Source organism: Culicoides brevitarsis, chromosome 1 (assembly GCF_036172545.1).
Source record: "Culicoides brevitarsis isolate CSIRO-B50_1 chromosome 1, AGI_CSIRO_Cbre_v1, whole genome shotgun sequence".
Classification (NCBI taxonomy): Eukaryota; Metazoa; Arthropoda; class Insecta; order Diptera; family Ceratopogonidae; genus Culicoides; species Culicoides brevitarsis.
Window position 1 is genome coordinate 20,901,297 of NC_087085.1, and position 15,756 is coordinate 20,917,052.

Here is a 15,756-nt window from a genome sequence, read left to right on the forward strand (position 1 = left end):
TTTTTTTAATTTATAACTTTTTTGGCCAAAATTTAAATTTTTAAATTAAAAAAAAATTAAATACCTTTTTTTTTTAGAAGAAATTGAAAAAATAATTAAACATTTTAATAAATTTTAGCATTTCCTGTTTATTATTTATCAATATTTCAATACTTTAAATTTTTGTTGTTGTAATAATAAATTAGTATCAGTTATTAATTTAGTCTAATGTATATTTTTTGTTGTTGTAGAGTAATAATATTATTGAATCCAGTACCTACGACGCATGGAAAATTAGTCGAAGAGGGACACAATTTTTTTTCTAATAATTTAATTTGATTGATTCGTGTCCACGATGATTTTTTTTGTTAATTTTGCCCAAAACCCATCGACATATCCAATATTAATACAGAAGAAAAGTAGTCGATGACGGTTTCGATGACAAATAATAAAAAAAAACAGTTTCTTGTTACTAAGATACAATCGAATCGAGTATGTCTCTGACGAATGGAAGAAAGAAATGGCTTATGCTGGTCACGATGATTTCTTCAATGGCGGCTTATTCGGGGACCAAGAGTCATTTAGTTCGCTTTCTTCCGTTTGCGTGCCTTTGTCTTCGCCCGTCAATGATCGCGTATCACCAAATTTTTGCGAAATTTCGAGCATTTCTCGAAGTCCCTGGAAAGATTTTTTTGTGATTTTTATTTTTTTAGCGAAAAAATATTTTTTACCTTATTTTCCGTAATTAATTGACTTAGATACTCGTGCTCCTTGTTGATTTTATCTTGATCCATTTCGCAGGCCTTTCGCATGATCGCCGCCATTTCCTGTATTTTTTGTGACTGCTTCTGAATTATCTCCACTTGATCCGTGTTTTGTATCGCGGTAAAGTCCAATTTGGTCTCTTTGATTTTCTTCTGTGTATGTTCCCGATATTTTTGCATGATGTGTTCCAAGGCGTGTTGATGGTCCTCCAAGCAGGCTTTTAGCTGTCGATTTTCCTGCTGAATCTCACGAATTTGGGGATTTTCTTGGTGTATTTGCGCAATTAGCTGTAGGTTGGAACGTTCACGTGCCAATTTATTTAGCACTTCCAAGTCATCTTGGTACTAAAAATAATTAAAATCGTTAGAAAATCTTAATTTTTTTTAAATTTATCAAAAACTTACTTCTTTCATGGCCTCTATTTGTTTGCTGACACTTTCTGTTTCGGATATCAGAGAGTCGCCGAGTGCTTCGCGATCCTTTTGCTTCACACAGACCCTCTTGAGATCCAATATTATCGAGTCAATCGTCACGGACATCTAAGAAAGACACAATTAATTAAATTAAAGTACAAAATTTCACGTATTCAATTGAAGGGACGAGTTTTTGTGACGTAATTTCGCGTGTTTACCTTTGCTATTTCCACACTTTTGCACTGAAATCTTCAACTATAGCATACTTTTCGTGCGACAAACTGCAGTAAATGCGATTTTCACCTCGATCAGTGAGGTTTTTTGATGATATTTTGTATTTTTTGTTCGAAAATTATTTTGTCAGTGTTGTGTTTCTGATATCGCAGTGAGACGAATAAAAGTGATATTGGCGTCGTCCATGTCGTTGGAAGATTAGGGGAGATTGGGGTATTAGAATATATTCTAATTTAGGGAAAGGAGCTATTCAAGTAGCAAAGTACGATGTCGCAAAAAAGCTTTATATTCAAAATTTTGAGATTATTTATTTGGCCGCTTCTAAATTTTGTCAAACATTTTTTTTTTCTATTTGGAAACCGTTAAAACAAAGAACGAAAATTGTTGCTCCATTAGATTTTTAAATTAAATAAATTTTAAATAAAGTGCATAAGTTAACACCTTCGGAGAAAACTGGGGCAGTCTTTTTCGAGTTAATTCTAAATTACTTTAATTTTTGGAGCGGCCTTGCTCCAAATTTTTTTCTATTTTATTGTCCCTCGCCCCATTTTGAAAGTCAATAATGGGGCAAAATAAAAAAAAAAAGTTAAAAATTTCATAAAAATTTACCGTTTTTTGGTCTTTTTCCATAATTTAGTAATTTTAATATTAAAAATGGGATTTCAACATGATGAAATTTCTTCTCTACAAATATTTTTAAAAAAAATTATTTTTCAAAACTTTTTGACAAATATTTTTATGAAATTTTTTTGTTTGAATTTTTAACTTGAAAAACATTGAGAGAATGTTTAAAATTCAAATCTCAATGTATATACCATAAAAACAAATAAAATATTCATTAAGGATCAAAATTTGTTAAAATTTGGTCATTTTTGTATGAAAAAGTATTTCAAAACTTTTTTTTAATTTGCATTCCCCTCCTCATTTTGAAAAAAATCTTTTGGGACAAAAACATCGAAAAAATTTGGAGCGGCCTTATTTTAAAATTTTTAAAGAGAATTCTTAAAAATTTCATACGAATTTCTTTTAAAATTTAACCAGATTTTTTCAAATCATTTCTTAGAGAAAAGAGGGTCTTAAAAATACTTTTTAAATAAATATATCTAAAATTCCGACAGTTATCCGATTTGGGGGGAGGTGGGGGTCAAAAAATGCCCCATTTTATCCGAAGCTATTAATGAACGGCGCCTCACGTACAGGATGCTATAGAAACACATTCAACTTTTCAAGCTCATATCTCCGGAATTTTTCATAAACCACGAAAAAAGTTCTTCCATAAATTGTAGAGCTCGATCTCCTCTTTCGACTTTCCAAAGATGAAAATCGCATAAAGCATCGAAAAATTTTCGAAAAACGTCGTTATAAATTTTCACGTGAGATGAATAAAAATCATAAGTAAAAATTTGCCATTATGCTAATTCATGTTAATCACTTTCGTTCGTCTCACAATGCAATTTGCCTTGACGCTAATTCGAACCACATTGAAATAGTGCACGAATTAGCAGAATGGCGATTTTCTACACAGCCTGTACGTGACATACGAAGTCGCGGCCCATTCTCAGTCCGTACGGAAGTGTCAAGTGTCAACTGTCATAACATCATTCGGAGATTCGTTCTCAAAAATAGAGAAAAAAAGTCGAAAAATCCCAAGGATAAAATCAAGTTCGAGGACTCGTGATCGCATCAATCGCCGGATAAGTCACGTCCTTGCATGTGTTCAGCGAAAGAAAGTGCGTAAAACGCCAAAGTTGATAGACATTTTGCGTTAAAAAAAAATCCAATGAGAAGGTAAATCGTCGTCTTGTGTGTGTGTAAATCAAGTCCGTCGCTCCGTGTCTACGGCCAAGTTATATAGACACAAAAATATTATTGCAACTTTCTCGTTTGTTTTTTTCTTCGCATCTTCGACGGACTGTTTTTTTTTCGCAGCAATTCACGCAAAAATCTCGCATTCCGTGACCACAAGAGACTCCTTGACGCCACGCAGTGCAGTCCGTGTCTGTGAAAGGGCACGAAGAAAAGTGCGAACGACGAAAAATCGTCGTCTTGTTTGTCGAGCAAGGAACATAAACACGAGAAAAATGTCAGAAGTGAGTCAATTCGCAGTGACACGCGTTGAAAAAATGTCCTCACAGGAATCTCGTGCCGAAAAATGCGACTTTCTTGATGCCACACGGAGGGTTTTTACGCAATTTGTGCTGAAATTATTTTTGTTTCTTTGCAGATTCGTCGAACAAAAGTCTTCACTCACTAATGCGGCGATCTACTAATGTTCAATAATTCGTTTGATGTCACCACAATGCAAAGTTTGGAAACGACATGCCCGGAAAATGATGTAAGATTCACTTTTTTCGCGAAAAACATTTTTTTAATGGATTTTTTTTTTTGCAGTATTTATTAAATGATGCTTACTGCAAACTCCGAAACTCACCCACGACAGCAAATAACGCCGCCACGACGCTCCTGCTGGACCACCATCAGCAACAATCACCACAAACAACAGCACAGTATCCAAACTTACCTCCTAGTCCAATCCTTAGTCATAACAACCATTTGAATCATCATCAGCAGCAGCACCAGCATCAGTCGTCGAGCAAGGCGAATCACGTCTACAACAGCGGCAGTGGCGTAAAGCGACGCGTGCTCGATGGGGGAGGCGGCGGGGGCGGCGTCGTCGGAAGTGGATCTCCGGCAAAAAAATCAAAATCGTTACATCACCAGCAGCAGCAGCAGCAACAACAAATACCGAACAACGCAAATAACAGTCATGAATATCATCACCACCAACACCATTCAACGTCCAATTTTGTATCATCCTCCACTTCCGCATCCACAGCTGCTTCCCTCGCGTCTTCTTCAGCCACTTCTGTGTCGCAGGCAGCTTCGATTCATGACAAGCTTAGGGAATTGTACGTTGAATTATTAGCCGAAGATAACAGTGAAGCTAATAAGGTGAGAATTTTTTTCTTTTGGAATTTCTAAAAAAAATGCTAATTTTTGCCTTTTTTCAGTTAAATTTAAAAAATACATCATTTTTGCTAGAAAAATTAGTTTTAAGGGATAATCTAAATACACTAATAATTAACTTGTATCCGGGTAACAAAGGATATTCAGTAGCATTTAGGAATGAAAATGAATTAAGTAATCAACAGGAATCAGCAAGTAGTCGAGTTAACGTAAGATTTTTTTTACATTTTTAAGTCATTTAATTTTTTATTATCAAAAATGTTTTAAATTTTTTAGCATTTAACTTAAATGTTTAAAAAATCATTGATTTTTTAATTTATTTTTAGCAAAAATATTCAAAATTAGTTCGATTCTCAAATGAAATCGATTTTTTCTTTACAGAATTTTTAGTAAAAAGTTTAAAATTTAAAAAAAATAATTCTCTCCCCATATTTTTAAAATTAATTTTCAAAAATACACAATATTTAGAAAAAATATATTTGTAAAACAAAATAGAAAAAATCCTTCTTTAAAATAAAAAATTTCATGATTAAAAAAAATATTCGCGGACATTTTAAGAATTGATTTAAAAAAAACACGCAAAATTTAAAAAGAATTATTTTTCTCCGAGTTTTTTTAAATTTTTAGTAAAAATTTTATTTTTTTGAAGAAAATACTCCTCTAAAAATTTTAAAATTAAAAAAAATGTATTGGGTTTTCATAAATTTTCGGTAACATTTTGAAATACAATTTTTTTATACAAAATTTAAAAAATTGTTAAAGTGTTCGTCAAAATTTTAAAATTAAAAAAATCGACAGGAAATTTTCTTCCATTTTTTTTTTTTTTTTTTTTTTTGAAAACAAAAATTTTGGAATCGAAAAAATTTTTAAATATTTTTACATTTTTGTTTTTTTGATTTTTAATAATTTTTTTTTTAATTTTTAGACGACAAAATATGGTGCCTCAGCGTCATCAGGAATTACGACGAATCAGCAGCAATCGGGCATAAATGGCGGTTCCTCGGATTTGAGTAACGAAGATCTGCAGGAAACCATCCAATGGCCTTACGAAGAAGACGACTTACTGGAGTGTCTGGACAACGAAGAGTTGCCGCTCATTCTCGTCGACATTTTGCGCGACCGTTATCCCAGTCTCTTCTATGCCGGCTGCGTAATTGCCGAAGTGCGGGACTACAGGCAGTCCTTTCCCATCACCACCTGTGATACATACCACGTGTTGTTACGGCCCACCAACCAAACGATTCTGGCAGACGTGACGTCGCTCACGCACGACGGCGACTGGAGTGCCGACGAACGTCTCGCGCTCGAAAGTCAGTTAGTGCTAGCGACATCGGAGCCCCTTTGTCTGGATCCCGATCCGGAAATTGGCGTATACGCCATCAATCAGCAGTTTCGACGACAAATTTTTAATACGGCACCCATTCGACGACAAGCGAAAAAGTTTAGTCAGGTCTCGATCAATCGCAAACGGAAATTGGACCAATTTACGCATAATTTCGGTCTGGAGTTGTCGGATTTCATGACGCGATATCGCATGCGACCGCGTCAGTATCAAACGAACAAGAGCGGCAATTATTTTACGTTACCCAAGAAGCCGGTCGATGTGATTCAGCCGTTGAAGGTGCGAAATATCGACTTGCCAGACACACTGACGCCCCCCTCGAGCGTCGATGTCATGAGATTCGCACGTCCCGTGAACATGCCCGGGCATAATAACAATTCGGAGCCGCAACTCGTGGAAACTCACATTTTGGAGACAGATCGTGGCGGAGGACGAGTGTATCACATAAAACTATCGATTTTTCAACGACCTTCGACGCTGGAGTTCCTCGGAGAGCTTTACGTCGACCGAGATTATCGGGAAGGCGAGCGGAATGGTGAATCCTGTTCGTTCACGCTCGGCTCTCGAGACCATGCCAATCGCTATATCAAGCAATTTACGGAGATTTTCACGGAAGAAGGCCGCAAATCCGTCAAAATCACAGAAATTTTCAAAGGACAACCGCCAAAAGTCTCGTTTACACCTGGAATGCGAGATCATCGAATCCAGCAGCAACAAAGACAACAACAACAACAAAGTCAGCAGCAGCAGTTGCAATCTCAGCAAATTCAGCAGCAAACTCAGCAACAGCAAATCCAAGTCGTTCAAGCGCAAATCGCGCAATCGCCCACGCAAGTCCCGCAACAGCAGCAGCAGCAACAACAGCAATCACAACAAATTCATATTCCGCGACTTCCACCGACAATTTTGACGACGGGCAACGTGAATGCCACCAATCCAAATAGCTTGCCGGGCAATCAGCAACAACAGCAGCAGCAAATTATTACCGCTGCTGGCCCATCAACGACAAACGTCATCAACATAAGCAATTTAACGCAATCGCAATTGCAGCAGTTGCAGCCACAGTTGTTCGCCAACGCAGCACAAAATGCCGAGAATGGCGGGCAACAAACGGTGCAGATAACGGCAAATGCTGCGCAACAATTTGTACAAAATGCTCAAATGACGGGACAGCAAATAAATATCGGGAATGGATCCGTTTTGTTGTTGCAACAAAGTCCCGGAGGGAATATTACGATGGCAACGAATGCTCAACATGCGGCGAGTGTCATGCAACAGGCACGTCAAGCTGGCAATTTGGGGACTTCGGTGCCGATTTTGGTAAGAAAATATTTTTTTTTATTCTTTTAGGCGGGAAAATTTAAGTTATTTGACTTTTTGTCATGAGGAAAAAGCGAAGAAATAATTATTTTTTTACGTGTTTACAGTAATTAATTAATTTTTATTTTGCTGCTCAAAATTTATTTTTGAACTTTGAGGACCTTGCTATTAAAAAAGTCCAAAAAGCCGAACAACATGAAAAAAATCTATTTTTACAATTTTTCAAGAACTTAAAAGCTTTCTACTATTTTTTCGCCCTTTAGAGCTTTTTTCCCATGCACCATTTCAAAAGCCGAAAATAAAATGGGAAAAACAATAAAAAAAAATTAAAAATTTCGTCGGTGTTTTGGTCAATTTTCAAAATTTTTTAAGGTATTTTCACAAAATTTTGAAAATTTTTTTTAGCTTTTGTATTGAAAATTCAAAAATTTTCTTCTCTAAATATTTTTTATTGAAAATCATTGAACTTGTGTTTGTCAAGAAAATTTTTCAAAGTTTTTTTTTATAAAAAATTAGTTTTAAATAATTGAAATCAATTTTGAATAACAAATTCGTATTTCAAAACCAAAAAAAAAATATTACAAAAATTAGTTAAGGCGAATAAATTTAATATATCCATTTTTTGTAGCCCCCCCTACAAAAAACTGAAAAAATTCAGGGGAAAAATAAAAATTAAATTAAATATTTAAATATTTTTGACGTTTTTTGGAATTTTTTAATTGAAAAATTACTGTTTGCGTTAAAATTATACAAAAACAAAAGAAATTAGCTTTAATCAGACGTTTCCAATTGAAATGTAAAAAAAAATTAAGTCACGCCTAAATTAATTTTTTCAAAAATTTTTATTTTCTGAGATTTTGTTTGATTTATCTTCACTTTTGAGTTCAAATTTGCAAATAATTTAAAGTAAAATTAAACAAATGTTAAGAAATAACGTTAAACATCTAAAATGTTAAAAAATTACAATACAAAATTTATTTTTTTTATTTTCTCCCCCCCCCCTCTCGTGAAAATCCTCATGGGACAAAAAATGAAAATATTAAATTTATTCGCTTAAAGGAAAAAAAAATAATTTTTTATAAAATTTGAAGAAAACTTCACATGAATCAAAAAAATACAAAAATAATGTAAAAATAAATTTCACTGCTTTTTTTTAACCGAAAAATCTCTTTTGACAAATATTTAGTCGTTTAAATAGTCGTTAAAAAAAACAAAATTTTAACATTTCTTTAATCATTTTTAGCAAGCGCAACTCCAAGCCGGACAACAAACCCAAACGACTCAACAAGTTATGCAGGCAAGATCAACTCCCTCGCCCCAGCAACAACAAATCCACTCGACAAATCCGCAAATTAATGCATTAGTGACGAGCTTCATCAACACCGAAAATCAACTGAAGCAGCAAAAACAGGCTCAGGCTCAAGCACAAGCTCAGGCCCAAGCCCAAGCACAGGCTCAAGCTCAACAGCAGCAGCAACAACAACAACAGCAAAATTTGACTGCGGCACAAAAATCGAGTAACGCTGCGATAATCAGTTTACTCAATAGTGGTCCCGCGCCAATGACGAGCTCAGCAGTTGGCACGCCAGGATGCGGCATCACGCTCTCATCTCCGCAGGATGGCATGAAAAATCAACAAGTGCGAAAAGCGGTTTTGCAGCAAGGAGGACAACAAGGACAAGGACAGAGAATTCTAAACCACACGAATCTCATTGCCGTGAGTCCCTCGATGCAGCAACAAATGCAACAAGTAATCGGACAGCAAAGTACGGGTGATAATATGCAACAGCAACAACAACAGCAGCAGCAAGTGCGTGTCACGATGTCTGCATTAGCGACTCAATTGGCGTCGCCGCCTGCCATTATCAGCACGTCAAATCTGCAGCAGCAGAATTTCCAGTTCCAAGGCCAGCAGACAGCAACGTTGATCAGTACGGGCGGCAATAACGGAAATGCGACGCTGAAGCAACAACCGAACACGCCACTCATTCTCAATAGTACAAATACGGCGCGCCTGCTGAATGCGCAGCAGCAACAACAGTTGCGACAGGGAATTGCTTCGCCCGGTAGCGATGTCTCCAATACCTCGTCCAACAATTCCGCCTCCACAAATAACATTGGTTTCACGATGACGAATTTAGGTGCCCTTTTGACGACAACTACGCCATCGCCGTTGTCGGGCGACATGTTAGCTGCGAATGCGTCGCCCGGCGGCCAACAAGCGCCGCAACAAAATACCACAAATGCAGCACTCATTGAAAGACTGACCTCAAACACGAATGTCGCCGGCATGCAGCAGCAGCAGCAACAACAGCAACAGGTTGTGCAGCAGAAAATGACGCCGTCACAGAGCCCGGGGCCCGGGCAATCGCCATCGATGCAATTCACTGCCCCCTCGCCGAAGCAAATTCAGCAGATTCAGGTGCAATCGCCCGCGCCCAGCATTTCGCCGCTGTCTAGTCCGCCGCCGCAACAGCAAACGCTCAGCTTGCAAGGCATCAACTTGGCAAACTTACAAGGTGCAATTCAGACGATTCCCGGACTGCAAAATGTTCAGGTATGATTTTTTATTACCGCTTAAAATTTTCCAAATATTTCCAAAAATAAAAAAAAATTAAATATTTTTGAGAGAAAAAATTGGGAAAATTGTAAAAAATTCGTAATGCTTTTAAATGAACAAAATCGTCTTAATTTAGAAATTTTATGTTAAAAATTGAAAATTTAAAAAATTTTGAAAATCGTTTTTGGATCATGGGAAAAATAAATTTTTACCATATGTTTTTTAAATTTTAAAATTGTTTAAAATCAAATATTGCATTAATTTTACTTAAAATTTTTATTTAAAAATTAATTGAAAGAAAAAAAAAATTAGAAAAAAAATTAAGAAAAAATTAAAGAATTATTTTTTTCTTTTACAAAAATAAATTCAAACTATTATTTATTTAATTAATTATTTATTGCAAAAACGATTATTTTTGATGAATTTTCTAATTTTTTCCCATTAAATTAAATTTAATCACCTTATAAGTTTTCTAAAAAAATTTTTTTTTAATTTTTTAGGTACAAATACCTGGAATTGGACAAACTGTCGTATTTACCACTAATGCTCAAAACTACACAACACTTCCTTTGGGTAAGTAATTTATTTTTTTTTCGTTAAAAATCCCTCATAACTCTTATTTTTTAATTTTAGCACAAATCATGCCTTCCGGTGTTAAAGGGATCAACCAACAACAGATACGCGGTGTCACAACGGGCCAAAATATTCCAACGTCTGCCTCAATTCAACTCCTAGGCATCCAAAAGCCTCGAAATATTCCGACGCAAGTACAATTTGCGGGCAGAGGAATTGTCGCTCCGCAACGAGGCACTGTAAAGATCGCAACACCCATTTCAGCTGGTAAGAAAATTTAAATTTTTTATCGAAAAAAAGTCAAAATTTAATGAATTTTTTTTGAATTTTAGCCTCAAATCCGCAACAAGCGCAGCAAGCAAACACAATTAACGTGACACAGTTGACTGGCACATCGGCGGCCTTACTTTCACCCCAACAACCAACGGCGGTAATTGCTACAATGTCGCCCTCATCCAACAACAACACCATCAATCAAGGTAACATTAATAAAAATAATCGACGACGCTCTGTGGCAGACGGAAATGCCAACAAATAAAAATCGGAGATCTGTTCTTTATATATTTTACAATTTTTTTTGAAAAACCGATCGGAGATTTAATTTTTCATATATGTACTTTTGAGCGTTTATCGTATTTATTTTCTGAATGCTGTAAAGCGAACAAAAGAACCGAATTATAAATTAATTGTTAAATTTTTTAATATTTATATGTGGAGAATTTTATTTTTTAAAATAAAATTTATTTTTTATGCCGGCCTAATTTTAAAATATCACAAATCTCAAACAAAAAAAAAACAAAAAATCCCGACAAAAGCCGAAAGACTCGAAAATTACATGAAATTAAAATTCATGCAATTGTGTGGCAATTTTTGTAATAAAAAAAATCTGTAAATATTTAAATTATAAATGTTAATAATTAATTAATTAATAAAAAAAATTCACTAGATTTTATTTTAATTATTTATACTTATGAATAAACGAAAAAAAAGAACAAAGGGAACGTCAAAGAATAAATGACAAAACCAATTAACACCTTTAAAATATTATTGATTTAAAAAAAATGCACCTAGAAAATAATAAATAAGGAAAAAAAATTAACGCCGAGAAAAATGCTTATTAAATATAGACTGTTGATTTTTAATTTAATTTTTTTTTTTGTATAAAGTAAATAATATTAATTAAATTGATTAATTTTAAATAACACAAATTACGATATAATTTAAATAAATTTAAGAAATAAAAAATTGTAGAGGGTTTGTTTTTTTTTTCTTCTTCTGTAACTTTAAATCATCAAAGAATTTGTAAATACGAAAAAAAATATATATTTTAAATGAAAAAAAAAACTATTAGTATGCAATTGTGTATATTGGTTTTGTTTAACATTTTATTAGTCAAAAAAAAAATTAACAAGTTAAATATTTTTTGGGAATTGTTTTCATATCAGGCAAGTTAGGTTTGATTTGAACTTTAACATTTTTTTTGGAGATTTAATAAAAATATTTTTGGCGAAAAAAAACTTGTCAATTTATTTTAAATAAAAAAATAATACAAATATATTTTTATCTTTAAAAACATTAATTTGGTTAAAAAAAATTAATTTAAAAATCTGCAGAAAATGTTAAAGTTCTTTATCAAATAATATTCGAAAAAGGTTACTTTAAAGTAAGTTCATCATCATAACAAAAGAAACAACATCTAAAACTTTTCATATATTTTTTTTTATTTAACTTTACTTAATATTCTCATAAATTTAACACAGAAGAGACAAACAAAAATTATTGATATTATTTGTTTTAAATTGTATAAAATTTTAACGGAAAATTTATAAAATATTAACAATAACATATTTTCAAAATTAATTAAAAAAAAATAATTTTATAAATATTTAATTTTTATTTTTTAAATTTCCTGCTCTAATTTTTTACATTTTTTTTTGTAGCCCTCGCTTAAAATTTAAAATTTTTTTCTCAAAATAACTAACATATAATATTTACGAACTTTGTCACTTATTTATTAACATCACTTTTACTCCTGACTTCTTCTTCGTAAACATTAAAAAAATATCAAAAAAATCAATCAAGTGATCAATTTAGACCTTTTTCTAGTTTTTAGATAGAATTATCGCAAGCAATTAATTCTATTTGTTTAGAAAGTAAATTCGTTGTTAGTTGAAACATTTCATTTTAATTTGTTTTATTTAATTTAGTAATTAACGGGAAAGCACCTCTAACTAAAAAAAATCAACATTAATCCACAAAACATTCAACAGTGCCAAATGTACAAAAAAAATACAGAAAAATAAATACTGCAAAGTTAAAGTTCCATAAAAGAAAGAAAAAAAAAATAAATATTTTAGCTCATTCATACAAAAACAAAAAAAAATAGTTTTCCAAAAAATAAAATTTATACAAAAAAAAAATCAAAAGTAGAAAAAAACAAAGGTACATTCACAAAAATCATGCACGACGTAAAAGAATCCCCTTCCCGAACAAAAACAAAAAATAAATAAAAAATTAATATAGTGAATAAAAAATTAGATACTACTATGAAATCCTATACAAATTTATCATGTTTGTTTGTACTTGACGACACGTCTTCGCGCGTTAAAAATAAAAAAAAATCTTCAAGACACAAAAATGTAATTATAAAACAAAAAATAAAAATTTAATTAAAAAAAAAGTGATGAAAATATTGCTTAGAAATTAAAATGATGATGACTACCTAAAAATTAAGAATTTAAAAAAACAGAAAATTGACTAATACAATGATAGTAATGACAAAAAAAAATGATGATAATTAGCTCAGTAATTTAATAATGAAGAAAAAAATTAATAATATTATATTATTATTATCATTAATGATAAAAAAATGATTTGGTTTATTATTAATTATATAAACAAACAAAAATACTAAATAAATAAAAAAAAAACAATTGCAAAAAAGTGGACAAAAATTAAATTTTGCTAGTTTTTCTTATATTCTAATGTGAAAAGTTGACAAGAAATCCTCACTTCTGGTGATCACGTGCTCAAACTCCAAATATGATAGTTTTCCATCGCCATCGACGTCGCCTTCTTCGATACTAAAAAAAATTAAAATTAAATTTTTTTCATTGAAAAAGTAAAAATTTTTGTAAAAATTAAATTTTTTAACACAATTTTTATTTTAAACAAAATATTAAAAAAACTCACACTTTCTCCGCGATTTGTTGATGTTCCTCGCACGTAAGTTCATTGCGTGTCAAACACACGAGCGACGCTTTCAGGTCATCCGTCGAAATAAATCCATCGTTGTCAAAATCGTAAATTTTAAAGGCATAGAACACTTTTATATCTCTTGGCGCTTGCTCGCTAAATACCGAAAACATATCCAAGAAATCCTCAAACGTTAAGTTTCCTTCGCCATCGCGTGAAAAAGCCTGACAAATGCGACTTTTGAACGGATTTTCACGTAATTCTGGAAGTGCTTCGATATTTTCGCGCCCAATCTTCAACTTTGAAGCTTCGCCGTTCACCATTCGTTTCGGGATGTGATCAGGTCGCATCTCGCGAAAACGTTTAAAGACCCGAAGGATCTCTTTTCGGGTGAAAAATGTGCAATCTTGGTAGTCATCGAGCTGCTCATCCGTAAAAGTAACAATTTTATTGCCCATTTTAAGGAATTTCACTGACCTAGATCGATGGAAGGTGATGTGAAAGGTTCAACAGTTCTCTCTCGACTGAAGTCATTCTCTTCTTCGTTATCATTCATCGTTATATTTTTAATCATAGCGTTATTATTGCCACCCATGATGAATAAAATAATGAAATGGGTGTGAGCGATATAAAAACGAAGGAATTTCCCCCCTTCTGGGAATTTTTTGATTTTATTTTTATTTTTGGACATCTAAAATTATTCACATAAATTTAATTAGAATATGACAAGATTAATCAAATTCGACCAAAAATCTATAAGAAAAATTCCCAAGAGGGTCATAGAAGAGGATAATTCATTTAAATGTGTGTTTTTGTATAAATACGTTCAGCTCGAGGTTCAGCTGGACAAATATGAATGAAAACGCGTGATTATTATGGACTACGCCAAGTTAGTATGTGTCGTGCAAAAGTTAGGATAGTAGCAAAATTAGAATATGGGAGTGTCGTTTTGGAGTTGCTTATGTGAAGGTGTCGTCCTTATACTTAGAAAACCGCTGAAAAGGAGAGAAAATTCGTGTTAACCAGGTCATTTTGAATGAATTTGAATATAAATTTATTGTAAATGTACGTTTTAACGAACATATGCTAAATTTGGTGAGATTTTAATTTAAATGCGGTTAAAATTATGGTAAGAAATTAAATTAAAGTGTGGTAAGGCATTTAATTTAAAGTTTGAACGTCTCAAATTAATTTTTCACTATTTTTCTTTATTAGAAACAATTCATCTCATCCATTTGTTCTCTCTCATTTAATTCATGCTATCCCATTAACATGAAAAATTAAGGAAATCAAGATCATGTATTTAATCGAGAGATCGTATTTAAAATACCAGCCGTACGCATCAAAGAAAATCGTCGGTTCGAATTAACATGTGTTATCAGTTTCATTCGTCTCGATAATAATGTATTAGGACGATCAAAATCTCATGCTTGTGCTTTAGATTCAAAGAAATACATTACCATTGAGACGAATGAAACCCCGCGGATTGAAAAGGAGTAATATTCACCTTTTAAGAATTTTATTCAATCCCTTTATTAGACAATCTAACATCCTTCATTCACAGCCCTTAAAAGTTAATCCCTCTTAAGAGATTAATTTTATCTGTTAAGAAATTAGGTATTTCCATCCATTAAGAGATTTTATAATCCCTTGAGAGGCTGAAAAGTAATCGCTAACATTTTATATAACGATTATGATTGGTCAGAACATGTTCATGTTCACAATGGACATAAGGATTTTAAACCCAATGACGAATTATGAAAAAACCAATTAAAGTCTTTTACTAACATGTATCTGGTATTATCTCACAATTGACCTAAATTCTAGAAAATACATTTTACGACATCTGTATAAATAGATCATCTGTATTCTGCAATAGCATCTTAACTGGAAAGTCTCAAGGCTTTATAGATATAGATTTATATCATGATCAACACTGCCATAGTTCTCCATCGAAATTGGCTGATCCAATCTGATCGCCTTTCCTCCCAACAACGACTGTCAGCGACCGATATGACCACTGATTCATCTGCAAACTTCGTCTTACTACAGACAATTAAAGTTTTAAAAACCAGAAATGTACAAACTAATGAAATGGCCAAACCGCAAGAAAAACTTCAATGCCGGGAATATTAAGAATTATTGATATGTGTCCCAAAAAACCACGTTGACTACTATAACAGGAAAAAATTTCATTCCATTGTTCTTCAAGGTATTTTCTTTTAATATACAACTTTTTCGGAAACTTTAACTTGGGAAAATATCAAACAGCTGATGACTATGTAAACTATATTGGCTATGTCGCCGTTTTGGATACAAAGAAAGATGAAGACACTTTATTTTTTATAATAATATTAGGATAAAGTTTTCCTTTAAAATATTTCTTTAATTCTTTTCTGAGTATGACT

At 32.7% G+C, this 15,756-nt stretch overlaps 3 protein-coding genes across 4 annotated transcripts; 1 reads left to right on the top strand and 2 right to left on the bottom strand.

The window, feature by feature from the left end:
- Window positions 1-114: 114 nt before the first annotated feature.
- Window positions 115-1,529, bottom strand: LOC134836903 (FGFR1 oncogene partner 2 homolog). Its single transcript, XM_063852179.1, has 4 exons — window positions 1,376-1,529; window positions 1,149-1,283; window positions 711-1,088; window positions 115-657 (listed from the first exon to the last, which is right to left on the bottom strand). Exons 2-4 carry the CDS (start codon window positions 1,281-1,283, stop codon window positions 514-516), a joined length of 657 nt encoding a protein of 218 aa, XP_063708249.1. The 5' UTR covers window positions 1,376-1,529; the 3' UTR covers window positions 115-513.
- A 1,468-nt stretch (window positions 1,530-2,997) lies between these two features.
- LOC134829808 (transcription factor SPT20 homolog-like 1) lies at window positions 2,998-10,914 on the top strand. Of its 2 annotated transcripts, none has more exons than XM_063843085.1 (9): window positions 2,998-3,121; window positions 3,616-3,726; window positions 3,783-4,343; window positions 4,403-4,567; window positions 5,284-7,020; window positions 8,264-9,577; window positions 10,081-10,153; window positions 10,214-10,420; window positions 10,486-10,914. In XM_063843085.1, exons 2-9 carry the CDS (start codon window positions 3,661-3,663, stop codon window positions 10,689-10,691), a joined length of 4,329 nt encoding a protein of 1,442 aa, XP_063699155.1. In that variant the 5' UTR covers window positions 2,998-3,121; window positions 3,616-3,660; the 3' UTR covers window positions 10,692-10,914. The 2 variants fall into 2 exon arrangements, with proteins under 2 accessions (XP_063699155.1, XP_063699147.1); XM_063843077.1 differs by having other exon boundaries at window positions 3,015-3,179.
- Window positions 10,915-13,101: 2,187 nt separating this feature from the next.
- Window positions 13,102-13,806, bottom strand: LOC134830136 (calcium and integrin-binding family member 2). Its single transcript, XM_063843523.1, has 2 exons — window positions 13,346-13,806; window positions 13,102-13,236 (listed from the first exon to the last, which is right to left on the bottom strand). Exons 1-2 carry the CDS (start codon window positions 13,804-13,806, stop codon window positions 13,128-13,130), a joined length of 570 nt encoding a protein of 189 aa, XP_063699593.1. The 3' UTR covers window positions 13,102-13,127.
- Window positions 13,807-15,756: the final 1,950 nt, after the last annotated feature.